Here is a 13886-nt window from a genome sequence, read left to right on the forward strand (position 1 = left end):
ATGCGCAGCGCCTGGGACAGGGTCAACACTATTCCCTCCACGACGGGATCTGGGTCATCCGAAACACTCCTGCGCGGGCCCCGACGTCCTCAAGAGAACCACGAGACAAGGCCCTGCGGAGTCTCCCTGCTCCTGGTACTAGCAGGTCCCGCCGACGAGCAAGATTTCTGACCGGGTGTCGGATGTGTGCGATGCACGTCGCTTACGGCACCGAGCAGCGGAAAGCGTAAGTACTACCTGCTTACGAAAGGCTTAAGGGGGCTTTCAGTCCAAGATCCTGGAAATTCTCTGCGGACCCCTCGGCTGAGCATCGAATGGACAGAGCGCTTGGAGCACGTCGGTTCTAGAAGGCTGAAAGGTGGAACACCCTCCTGAACGACCTTACTTTCGAGACTTACATCACCTGAATCTGTTCCTGCCGCCATGTCTAGCCACCACCAGAAGCACCCAAGATCGGCGGAGACATTCCAGACACCGCAGCTGTCGTCGCTTCGGAGCTAGGGGCACTCCTCGAACCAGGGCTACCTCGCATTCACGTTCCCGATCTTCATCTTCCCCGTGACACGGAGAAGACCAACGATCTTCCAGATGGGCAGCAACCGGCTGCTGGTCCGGACAAACGCAAGGACACCTGGCAAATAAGGGTGCCTCGCGTTTCAAAGAAACGCGTCGGCGCTCCGAAAAGTCTTCCCGCGTCGACAGCACAAGCAACTGCAGCCGTGGTGTCCGCCACAGCCAAGACAGTATCGGCCGTAGAACCCGAGCTGCAGATCTCCACAGTATCTCTGGCACGAGCGCCAGAAACAGCGCTAGTCTCCCCATCGGCAGCAGCCCGTGACGAAGAGTTTGTACCCTATCTTGTTCCGCCACAGCCAGCGGTACATTCAATCGAGGCGCCTCCCTTGATTCCAGGCTTAGCGTCGACACACGCCGAATATTCGCCTGAGTCAACAACACCTTTTTCGCTCTCCTGCCTTCGTGTGGAAACAAAAGCGGACGTCGTCTTCCCGGCGCCAGGATCCGAGCCCGCTGGAAGTTCCCCTGCAACAGTTAGTGCAGCTGCTGATTCGCCTCAACCGAAGTCCACAAAACAAGCAGAGGACAAGAAGCAAGCGCGTGATTCGAGGAAAGGTGGCACTGCCGACAAAGAGAAAGCCGAAGGAAAGGTCAGCCTCAAGAAAGAGATCCGCCTCAAAATCAGGAAGTGGAAGAGGTCGCGGCCCAAGAAAAACCCGCAAGCTGAGGAGGGGGCCACTAACCCGGGTCTGAAGGTTTCAGACTGCAAGGACCAGGAGACTTCGGCATCTCGTGAGTTGTTTTTACACGCCTATACGGTCTGTTGCTGTAGATATGGCTCCCCGTTGCAGGTTGATCCGAGTAATCTGTCGTAACAAACCCCCCGCGTTCACATGCTGATCATAAGAACAGTGGACGTCCGTGTTCACTTCGACTCTGTGGTCACCCTTTTCCCAATCCTCCACACTGTAAACGTGAATTGCTCCATATGGAGCGAAAAAGGGACTAAACAGTCCTTTAGATCACTCCCAGGAATTGGGAAACACACCCTGTCCTATACGGAAATGCGCTAAAGGACTGTTTACTCCCTTATACGAAAAATTGTTTTTCTTTGGGGGGGGGGGATAAGGATATGACGCAGTATCTGTCTCGCATCTCGGCGGACACCTGAACCGCGCCGTAAGGGAAGGCATAAAGGAGGGACTAAAAGAAGAAAGGAAGAAAGAGGTTCCGTAGTGCAGAGCTCCGGAATAATTTCGACCACCCGGGGATCTTTGACGTGCACTGACATCGCGCAGCACACGGGCACCTTGGCGTTTCGCCTCCATCGAAACGCTGCCGCCGCGGTCGGGTTCGAACCCGGGTACTCCGGATCAGTAGCCAAGCGCCTAACCACTGAGCCACCGCAGCGGGTATGGTAATTCGTGTTTACAGTGTATATATTATACTGCCCACAAAGGGATATTTTTCGCCGCCTTCTGGAATGAAGTGTGCGTACATTTAGGAGCCTACCTGCATTACGTCACCAGACCCCCCCCCTCTCTCCACGCCTATCGCTGGATTGCACAGCAGGAAGTTTGCGACTGCGTCAAACTACGCTTACGGAGACGCCATCTATCTTGAACAGTCGAATACAGACCTGCGTCCTTAAATAGCACTATAAACCAGCAAGCTTCGCTGACACATTTGCACCCGCTATGACGCCTCGGCGCGCCATGGTCTTATTTTTTGTTTGTTTCCACGCACGCAGGAGCCGATTCAACCTTCTACATTCCCGTGCCGAATATGGGCAGCTCGATCCGACAGATGTACATCATCCTCTGGAAGAACGTGTACATCAACCAGATCCGGCGCCACCTGGCGTGGACCCTGCTGGAGCTGGCATTCGCCGTCATCGCCATGTACGGCATCGGCAAGAACAGCCTGGAGGTGCGCTTCGGGGACCCGCAGCCGGCCCAGGTCTTCCCTCGGGTCCAGCCGCTCCAGCTGTGGGAGCACACCGCTGCCAAGATACTCTACACGCCCGACGTGCCACTGCTCAAGAAGGTGAGCGTCAACTCACAGCTCACCACAGGGCGAGGCAAATGTTTCCCTTCAGAGGCGTGGCTGAGCTTTTCGCTTTACGACAATGCGCGGGGAGGGGATGCCGGTTCTGCGCGTTGACACAGCAGCAGCTCAAGGCCAGCACCAAGAGCGATGCGATGGAGCCGCGCAGCAAAAATGCAACCACGCTGTAGCATGTCTTTCCGGGAAATTATTCCGGAGCCCTCCACTACGGCACTTCTTTCTTCCTTTCTTTCACTCCCTCGTTTATCCCTTCCCTTACGGCGTGGTTCAGGTGTCCAACGATATGAGACAGATACTGCGCCATTTCCTTTCCCGAAAACCAATTATTATTATTATTATCATTATTATTATTATTATTATTATTATTATTATTATTATTATTATTATTATTATTATTATTATTATTATTATTATTATTATTATGTAGCATGCCCGATATCTCGTTTGTCTCGCCTTTACTTATAGCGCGACGTTTTCGTTTCGGTTGTAAACCGACCCCCCCCCCCACTTCGGATTTTCAAATTTTGAAAAATAGGTCGACTTACAATCGTGTAAATCGGTGCATTTCGTTGTCACACTCAGTCGAACCTCGTTATAACGAAACGGTTTATAGCGAAACAATGAATGTAACGATGGAATGAAATTCCCCTTTGGGAGCTTGGCCAACGCTGGCTATAACGAAGCTACGGATATAACGAAGTGATCGCCAGGCCCCTTCAGCTTCGTTATAGCGAGGTGCAACTGAATTTTGGAGGTCTTGCTTACTTGAATAGTCATCAAACTTTGATATGTCGTGCTTTCTTATTTGTGATAATCCGTGAGTGTTTAGTATACATTAATCACTAGGAAGTATTCGCCTGCGTGCGCTAAATGATTTATAATCGGAATTTATTCCTATTACGCTATTTCTATTTCGCGTTTGCTACAGCTGAACGCTGGTTATGACGTCAGACCAGTATAGGCTACGTGAGGTACGAAAAAGTGTGGTATAATCATTGCTTCTATATACGTTGTCACTCTGACTCTTGAGGCTAGCATTAGCGCAGCAATGAATTAAAACGACTAAAGAGCGATTGTATTACCGTTTATCGATACCTTAAGCGACCTGTACTAAAATTTGACCAACAGCCTTCGTTGGGCTTTTGAAACCGACATAGAGTGAGAGAAATATAAGCTGTAAAACATTTCGCGGTCGCAGGCCATGCAGTACCACGTGGTGATCCATGTACAGTAATGTCTTATGTAACAATGCAAAGAAGAAAAAACATAACCAAAAATTTGTTGTGCGCATACTGATAACAGCGTCGCCTTCATATTTGTAGCAGCAGGAGCAGAAGATGAAGCATAATTAACCGTAATAGCAGGCATAATAATACCAGCCGTTAATAACATCAGTAGTTGCAGTAGAAAATGGCGTAGTAACGTGCCGTAACTGATAGCTGACACGTTTGTCTGCCTTTAAGGCAGAGTATAGTTATTGCCAAGGTGAGCCTTAGCTAGTTAGCAACAGAAGCTTTAGAGTGAGTGCCTCTTCTGTCCATGATGTCTTGCTGGGCTTTCATGACTCTGCGGCTAATGCCATAAAACTCACTTGCTCAATAAAGTTTTTATGTCTGTCTAAAACCTGCATTCGGGCTACTAGAACACGGGAGGTGAGCGCATCGACAGTGTCACCGGCTGTCGCGCACTTACACGGTCACAACGTGCAATGATCCTCCGCGCGCGCATTGGCTTCGTGTGGCCCGGGGAACGACGGGTGCGTCACGGAATCGCGACGAGTGATGTGTGTGACGGATGCGGTGCAGTGGAAACACTAGAACACCTGCTCCTTCACTGTACCGCGTTTGCCGATGCTCGTCGCGATATGCTCGCGGCCTATAGGGCGCAGGGCATACTACCAGACTCCATCAAGACGCTATTGTGGCCGCAGGGCAGTGCGCGCACTCGTGAGCGAACTTTGGTGAGCCTCCGTGCATACCTCGAACACACGGTCTTGACGTCCCGTCTGTTCTCCGTCAGGTAGTTACACGCAGTGACCGAACGCTCCGCGAGTTCTACCTTGAACGATTAATAACTGGACGCCCCACTCCAGTTGTAACCAACACAGTGCTGTGCGCGTGTGATTTAATTGCTCTAAAATGAACTAATCACGTGCACAACCTGGACTCATTTCTTATTGTGTAAATAGTTTGTACATATTACTTCTCCCCCTATCCTCTCTTCCTGTCCCCTCACCTCTTTCATTTCATTTCTCCATTCTGCCTACTATCCTTCATTTCCGCTGCCCCAGCACAGGTGCTTCAATATCGATGGCAGATGCCGGGGCTAGCGAAAATCTTTTCCTTCCTTTTTACTATTATTTTTAATAAAACCACTACCACCACCACTAGAACACACTACCATCAATGACGGAAGCCAACAGTCACCGAATCCAAGGTGCATAGGGGATGTTCATTTTTTTTTTAATTTCTGGTATGAATAATTGAGAGATCAATACTCTAATAATTTTGTCGCCTAAAGATAACTGACAAGAAAGCAGAAGAAAAACCACCACATGACGCCGGTGGAATTCGAAACCACGACCTCTGAATTTAGCTTCATATATATAATTGGTTTTTGGGGAAAGGAAATGGCGCAGTATCTGTCTCATATATCGTTGGACACCTGAACCGCGCTGTAAAGGAAGTGATGAAGGAGGGACTGAAAGAACAAAGGAAGAAAGAGGTGCCGTAGTGGAGGGCTCCGGAATAATTTCGACCACCTGGGGATCTTTTAACGTGCACTGACATCGCACAGCACACGGGCGCCTTAGCGTTTTGCCTCCATAAAAACGCAGCCGCCGTGGTCGGGTTCGAACCCGGGAACTCCGGATCAGTATCCGAGCGCCCTAACCACTGAGCCACCGCGGCGGTTGGGCAAAGAGCTGCGGACACTGTCTTGGCGCAGGTGATGGGCAAGGTCCGCGAGGAGCTGTCCATTCCGGCGGCCGAAGCGGTGTCCACCGCGGACGAGCTGGACCTGATGATCGAGGGCCACCTCCTGACAGACCCCGTGGTGGGCGTCGTATTCGAGGGCGACATGAGCCGCGTCGACATGTTGCCCGAAGTGGTGCGCTACCGAATCCGCATCCCGGGACTCAGCTTCGATATCCACCTGAACTACTGGCAGGAGCTGGCGGTACGCTATGTCACTGTACTTACATCCATAGCACGGACGCCGCTTGTTCACTCTTAAGCTGGAAAGAACTGAGTGGCACAGCGATCAGTCCCTGGGGAGTAACTGCTTCACTACGACCCTTAGCTACTTAAAAGACTAGGTTAATAAACGAGTTGCAGGGATCTAAGTCAATGACCCTGCGAAGCAGAAACTACAGTTGCGGCGCGACTGGTCCTGCAGGCATAAGAAGTTGATTGCAGGGCTGAAGTTAGACTTCTATTGACTTCTATTGAGGTATGCTTCATCACACCCGTCGCGACTGCTAGCGGGACAGGTGTGCTGCACCTGCCAGGAGGTGACAGGAGTGCGCAGGAAAGGCTACTACACTTCTGACTCCACAATACTCGGGCCCTACACTTTCCCCAAAAACAACAGTTTGGGCCGCCAAGGCGAAGGAGTTTTCGCTGTGCCGGGTAGGTGACTGCTACATTTCTGCCACCCGTACACAGAATAAGAATCAAGCGCAATCTGCAGAAAGACTAGGCATTCAGCTTCTATATATTTCTGTGACCCGGCCGTCCATATCATAAGAATCACCAGCTCAGTCAGCTTCCACAGGGTCTGACTATAGCCATTCGTCATGAGGACTAAGTGTTGGAGCTAGTCCCACTCTGCTCGATTTGTGCTCAGTGTACTTTATCGGACCGCTGTAGTATCCAAAATAACTGTTTTTGGGGGGAAATAAAATGCCGCAGTATCTGTCTCATATATCGTTGGACACCTGCACCGCGCCGTAAGAGAAGGGATAAAGGAGGGAGTGAAAGAAGAAGGGAATGAAGAGGTGCCGTAGTGGAGGGCTCCGGAATGTTTCGATCACCTGAGGATCTTTAACGTGCACTGACATCGCACAGCACACGGGCGCCTTAGCGTTCTGCCTCCATAAAAATGCAGCCGCCGCGGTCGGGTTCGAACGCGGATCCAAAATAACGCAGATCATGGATCTGGCATCCGGACGAGCTATCAAAGTGGAGCTAATCAGCACAGCGATCGATGTCGCCTGCTACCTGTTTTACGGAAACTTCCTCTGCGGGGCAAGTGGATTTCTGGAAGCTCCGATAGTTCTGGAAGCAAAACTCCTGTGTGACATGAGGCATAAAAAGGATATAGACCCTTCCTGCGAGCTTAAGTGGCCCCGAAGCTTGCGCATAAATACTACCGAGCTTATATTTGTTTTTATTCGCACTTAGCAGCGATAGCTCTCTTAAGTAACCGCGCGCTAGAAACCCCGGCGGAGTCGCAGGGTATGTTAAAGCGCAGAAAGGTGGTTTTACGAACAGTGTGAGGCGCCATCTATACCGTCATTGTGGGACACAGCTGTTCGGACAGCAGTAGCCTTTCATGTGATAGCATTTAGGTTGTCCTCTAATGTTATAGCATTTAGGTTGTCGTCCTGCAAATACACCTGATTTCTCCGTATCGAAATTCCTTGATTTGCCGAGACAGTCGTGACGTCACCGCCAAATTTGAAGATCTGAAGACTATAGAATGTTCTAGTACCTTTTACTTGTTGCATTACTCGCTTAGCCGTGACAATATCACATGGGTTTATACTAACATGACCCACTCCTGCAGTTTAAGCCACCCACTAATCACTACGATATTAATCTAACCACTTAATAAACTTAATCCACCTTAATGCATTTTTTTGGTGGGGGCGGGCTACATACATGATTTATGGGGGTCCATTGGAATATTTGTTGGGGGGGGGGGGGGGTAAATACAAATGCTGTCGCATTTTCTTTTGTACCGAAAGTTTTTTGGCACGAAGTTTGCATGAAAATAGATAAACGCAGATACTCAATGCGTCAACAAACATTCGAAAAACTGGTTAACCGGAACACTTCTTTTACTTATGGGCACTCTGGTCTTAAACCTACACATAGCACTCTTGCATATGTTTTTGTTTCATGGTACTACAGGCGCTCATTACGGACGGTGTAGGTTAGATTAACTTGATGTGAAAAGATCGACATCGCCACATTACTAGGCCGTAAATTTGATCCGCATAAGAGCGGTACGCTATGAAACGTGCGCAATGCATACTGTATGCCATCAGTCTTAACAAAAAGTTCACAGGGGCACCTTATTCTATTATGTGTTGGCAATTAGACAGCACCAACAGCTGTTGATGCATTTACCGGAAGTGATGTCACTTCTTGTCTGGTGACATGAGGTCCCGCTTTGTAACGTTACACCTCTCCAGCCAATGGGAATACTTCCCTCTGATGACGTCACTTTCCTCCAGCCAACAGGAGTGCTCCGGTCTGGTGACGTCACCCCCTTTTAGCCAATCGACGAATTTTATGACCGACAACATATTTGGGCCCCGTGAGGCTTCAGTGCTGTCGCATTAAAAGGTGCGAGATGGTGTACTCGGGGAGCGCGGTACCGCTTCATCGTCAGTGGCTGCAGTGTGAGTACGTTGACTGTATACGACGTTGCCCGCAGCTTCCGGGCCCACAGCCGGTGTACTCCTCGGCCGAGATGTTCGCGCTGCTGCCGCTGCAGTACTCGTTGGAGCGCCACCTACTGCACCAGATCGCGGCGAACCGCTTTGGACAGGCGTCGCCGGCCGACGAGCAGACGCAGGTGCAGCTGCAGCGGTTCCCCTACCCGGCCTACTACCCCGAGGAGTTCAACACCACCTACAGCAGGCTGGTGTTCCGCTTCGGCGTCGGCTTCCTGCTGCCCTTCGCCTCCGTCGTGGCCAAGATCACCGACGAGAAGTGCTCCGGGATGCGGGTACGCGCTCTCACTGCCCCATACCTCCCAGCAGCACAACTCATCGGGCTAATATTGGATAATACCGGTCCACATACGGCCAGAGTGAAACCAGCCATTTCCAATATTGGGCCGGTTACCTGTGCTGCTTGGCACTTCCTCGCACAGGGTGGTTGGTTGGTTGGTTTTTAGGGAAAGGAAATGGCGCAGTATCTGTCTCACATATCGGCGGACACCTGAACCGCGCCGTAAGGGAAGGGATAAAGGATGGAGTGAAAGAAGAAAGGAAGAAAAAGGCGCCGTAGTGGAGGTCTCCGTAATCCTTTCGACCACCTGGGGATCTCTAACGTGCACTGACATCGCACAGCACATGGGTGCCCTAGCGTTTCGCCTTTTTATTATTATTATTATTGTTGTTGTTGCTGTTGTCGTTGAAATTCTACACCGTTGGCTCTTCGCTGCTCGTCACCCGGTTTTACGGCGGCGTCGCATGTCAGTCACGGCTCCTCCGGCGATCACGGTACTTCGCCAAGTTCCTGCTGCGCCAGTTGTGGCACCGCGTTTTTGTTCGTCACGTTTGCGCATGTTTGTTTTGTTTTGCTTGCTCGCCCTGCATACTTCGCGCCATGATGCTACGATGCGATTGCAAGGGCGGCATTGCTACGTTAAATTATAAAAAACGGCACTACTAAACATGTTTAGCATGTTAATCAAATGCTATAACACGCTTACACGCCAGTAATCGCCCGAGGTGTTTCTTTTTGTTTATTGCCGTGATTCAACAGGGGGAGATATCACCCAATATGCCTAAGATACACTGTCTTCTGGAGGCGTCAAGGACTTGAAAAATTAGACCGATCAGCTCATTGCCCGTTGCCTATAGGTTATAAGGCATTTACTAAGGTAATCGCTAACAGAGTGAGGACAACCTTAGACTTAATAATAATAATTGGTTTTGGGGGAAAGGAAATGGCGCAGTATCTGTCTCATATATCGCTGGACAACCTTAGACTTCAATCAACCCAATGATCAGGCAGGCTTTCGTAAAGTGTACTCGACAATTGACCATAATCACACTATCAATCAGGGGACAGAGAAATGCGCAGAGTATAATGAACCCCATATATGGCCTTTATAGATTACGACAAGGCATTTAACTCAGTCGAAACTTCATGCAAAAAAAAAAAACAGTCATGCAGGAATTGCAGAATCAGGGTGTAGAAGAGCCTTATGTAAAAATGCTGGATGAGCTGACGATGTATTCAGCCAAGGCTTTCGGTTTGAATTTCCACTGGCTGTGACATCATAAGAGTACTCAAAACCGCCATAATCCACCACGCGTGCTCGCATAGCAGTGAACGCATCCGCTGTTCCGTCGTTTGCAACGAGCGCTCGTGGCCTGTGACTAGTTTGATTCGCATCAAATGCCGGAGTGGTGAATTCGTCACTGATGCTAGAGCACGTGTATTGTGGCAGTTTAGAGTAATCTACTGACGTCACAGTGAGCGGAAACCGAAAGTCTCGGCTACAGCCAGTCTTATATGCAAAAGACGCCCGGGTGCATGTTCAAAGACCCCGAGGTGATCGAGATTATCACAGAGCCCTCCACTACGACGCTTCTTTATCTCTTACTCCTCTTTTTCATCCCCTCTCACAGCGCAGTTGAGGTGTCCGCCGAGAAGTGAGACAGTTACTGCGCCTTTCCTATTCCCAAAAACGAACTAAAGTTTTTCATAAGAGTGCAGGGCAGATCTTTCGTTCTTAGGAGCCTGCGCACTGATATCAGAAAACCAGAACCCGGAAACATAGCGTCCATACTTTTTAAGCCGTCTTGAACAGCTGTTCGGTTAAGTATCTGTCTGATATATGAGACAGATACTGCGCAATTTCCTTTCCCCCAAAAAACCAATTATTATTATTATTAATCATTAAAAGTGCTTTACAAGTGATGTGAACCCAAAATAATTTCTGCTACTCGCGAGACAGGATCTGAGAAATGACATGCGTAATGCGTGTGCCCTTTCCCTTAAACGTGAATGCGCCTACATTCGTTGTCTCCCGACTTGCGCCCTCTGCGGCCGCGTGTCCATGGAGGCGAATAATAATAATAATAATAATAATAATAATAATAATAATAATAATAATAATAATAATAATAATAATAATAATAATAATAATAATAATAATAATAATAATAATAATAATAATTGGTTTTGGGGGAAAGGAAATGGCGCAGTATCTGTCTCATATATCTTTGGACACGTGAACCGCGCCGTAAGGGAAGGGATAAAGGAGAGAGTGAAAGAAAGGAAGAAAGAGATGCCGTAGTGGAGGGCTCCGGAATAAGTTCGACCACCTGGGGGATCTTTAACGTGTACTGACATCGCACAGCACACGGGCGCCTTAGCGTTTTTCCTCCATAAAAACGCAGCCGACGCAAAAAGGCGCCCGTGTGCTGTGCACGTTAAAGATCCCCAGGTGGTCGAAATTATTCCGGAGACTACGGCACCCCTTTCTTCCCTTCTTTCACTCCCTCCTTTATCTCTTCTCATACGGCGCGGTTCCGGTGTCTACCGAGACAATTACTGCGCAATTTCCTTTCCTCAAAAACCAATTTCTTTTCGAATACTGCATAGTTTACACTTACACACGCCTCGACAGGTTGCCGTTGCCATGAGGGCCCTGGTGCAAATACAGTCGACAGCGGATATATCGAACCCAGATATTTCGAATTATTGATATATCGAACACACATATTATCCCCTTGAAAACGCTCCGTAAAAGTATAGGAAAGTCACCTGGTATATCGAACTCCTATTTCACCGCTTTTGCAATCAAACGGCACGCCGTGCTCCTTCGAGTGGCGCTTCTCCTAACAGCACTCTTAGTTCACTTTTCGCACGCGGAGGTGAGTCGTCTGCGCTGCCTTGGGCACTTGGTGGCAGCGCTTGCTCCACTAAGCCGCGTGCCGAGGTGAACACGGGGTGTGCTTGAACGTGGCCTTCGATCTTTTGTACTAATTTACCGCACCACACTTCTGCCATGCGGTGAAGAAAACTTTACTAAAGCTCTGCGGCGGCTCTCGCTTGGTAGGCTTGCTGCCGAAGGAGTCGGGGAAAACAAATGTACCTCTATTTTAATGAGCTATTATCGTATTTATAGTGTGCTGGTAACGGGATTACACCGCTTAGTGGCTAGTGCCGAAGCATCGAAAGCTGAATCTTCGATGCAAAGCAAGTTAGGTCTAGCAATGACTAGTGAGCGGCGCGCAGCCAGCACGCCCCTAGTGTCATGTCACTTGCGTGTTTGCAGTGTAGTCTTGCTTCGTGGTTTACAAATAAGCTTAGTGTAATATTGTATACATAGAATTATCGATGCATCGAACTATTCGGCAATCACCCTCGAGTTCGATATATCTGGGCTGTATTGTAATGCGCTCTGGATGTGAACATCACACCTAAAGAAAGCGGAGTATGTTTATGAAATTAGAAGCCACTAGCGGGCGACCATATGATAATTAAGAGACTTAAACTGTACACATGGTAGTGTTTCGGCGCTACATTCGTGCCACAAAATACCACCAGTAAACTTCCAACGCCTGATATGAGGTAAGTCCATTCAGATAACGAATAATACTCTTGTTTGGGCGAGTGTGTTCATCTTTGAACTGATACGGTAGTTGTGCTCTGTACATGTCGTATGTGTTCCTTTGTTGTGTCCCGTCTTCTTACTCGCTCAGTTACGTACACATTCAAATAACAGCAAGTGTGCACTTTTGACGCGAGCCGTGCAATAACTTCAGGAATGAAAGACTACAGACGGGGGTGATGCAAACTCGAGAGAGCAAAAAATTGTTGTCCTTGAACAGCAGTTTCGTAAACTGAATTTGCGTCAGATAGAGCCACCACTGTCCGCCTCTACCATCCTCTACCGAACCTATCCTTTAGCTGCGAGTATAGCGCTCAAGGCTTGAATGGGACTTAAATGAGTCAACATGCAAATGCTCTTCCAAGTAAAGCTCTTAATGACATTCTTCCGGGCTAGTTTGTGCGATTCCATTCGTGGGGCCAGCTTGAACACTGGGGCATAGAGAGACGCACAAATCACCTTCCACCCATAGAACACAGCAATGGGTTCATTGTGTTTTTCTACGTCCCAATGTTCCCGCTGTCCCTACAGATAGTAAAGTTTAGTCGTGTGCAAAGAGAAACAAGTATATATTTGTAGTCCCTTTCCTCAATGTGCATGAACTGAACTTACGGCTCGGATTACTACCCCTGCATTACGAGAAACAAAAGGGAGTAGCTTCCTGCACGCACAATAACCGCCTAGATACAGGATCTGGATTGATGGCTTTGACGATAACCGCTCATGCGTTAGGGGAGACAAAAGAAAGTAATCATATACAACAGCTTTCCTATTCCACAAGTGCCTATAGATGACTCGGATGACTAAGCTTTATGTGGAGGTCGAAGCGACGCTCCCCCAGTGTGTTATTGCGTAAAGTGGACTTATTTCGCCAAGGCATCATCATTGTTCAGGCGACGCCGGCGAGATGATGTCTCGGTCCGCGCGGCTTCGTCGCCGGACGCTCATTGTTCATGAGCTGTGCGCCGCCGGTCGACGAACCGTGAACAAACGACACGTCTGGATGGAGAGCGCTTTCGTAATACGCGGGCAAGACTTTTTCCGAGAAACGATACGCTCCTGGCGCGCAGGAAGAAGACAGGCGACAAGATGTATAGCAACAGCGCTGACTGCGCTCGGGTCTCTTCTGTTCGGTTCCGTAATGTCGTCTGTCCGTTCCTCAACATTACTCACTCTTCCATGGACCCGCCCCTGATACCTGCAGCTTCTTGATTACAACATCTTTGCAATAGGGGATATGTATAGTAACACGACAGCGTTAAGGTTCCAGTTCTGCAGAAAACCCTGCGTAGCCGGCGTTGTGAGTTAAAAATCCTCGGAGAAGCAAACTAGGTGGGCCACCTAGGTCACGTGACCTTTCGGCGTCATCACAACCTGCCCACCGGATAGTGAGCAAACTGACCACCGTGGCAAGTGGCAGCTTAATGATTGGTCGCGAGAGATTGCTCGGGAAGAGCAACTTGGTTCTCACAAGCTCCACCGGTGGCAGCACCTGCCAGCGCAGGGCAGTGGAGCAACACTTAACCGCTGCACCACTTCCTTTTTTTCTTTATTGCCGACTTCAGCACGTCATTTACAAACCAATCCACGCAAGCAACACAACACAGATGATAAAACTACGCCTCCAGCACTTTGGGGTCCCGTGAACACAATAAAATTCGCTCATGTATAACAAAGCTGCCATTCTCGGTCCGCATACATCGGTATTAACCCATTAA

At 49.1% G+C, this 13886-nt stretch overlaps 1 protein-coding gene across 1 annotated transcript in view; it reads left to right on the forward strand.

Moving 5' to 3' along the window:
- LOC144110968 (phospholipid-transporting ATPase ABCA3-like) overlaps positions 1-13886 on the forward strand; it is a 47675-nt gene continuing 33789 nt past the window's right edge. The window contains exons 1-5 of the mRNA XM_077644039.1: positions 1-135; positions 432-1308; positions 2267-2562; positions 5530-5760; positions 8248-8541. Coding sequence (XP_077500165.1) covers positions 1-135; positions 432-1308; positions 2267-2562; positions 5530-5760; positions 8248-8541 — 1833 coding nt within the window. The remainder of the gene's footprint in view (positions 136-431; positions 1309-2266; positions 2563-5529; positions 5761-8247; positions 8542-13886) is intronic.

This window comes from Amblyomma americanum, chromosome 11 (assembly GCF_052857255.1).
Source record: "Amblyomma americanum isolate KBUSLIRL-KWMA chromosome 11, ASM5285725v1, whole genome shotgun sequence".
In the NCBI taxonomy this organism is placed as follows: domain Eukaryota; kingdom Metazoa; phylum Arthropoda; class Arachnida; order Ixodida; family Ixodidae; genus Amblyomma; species Amblyomma americanum.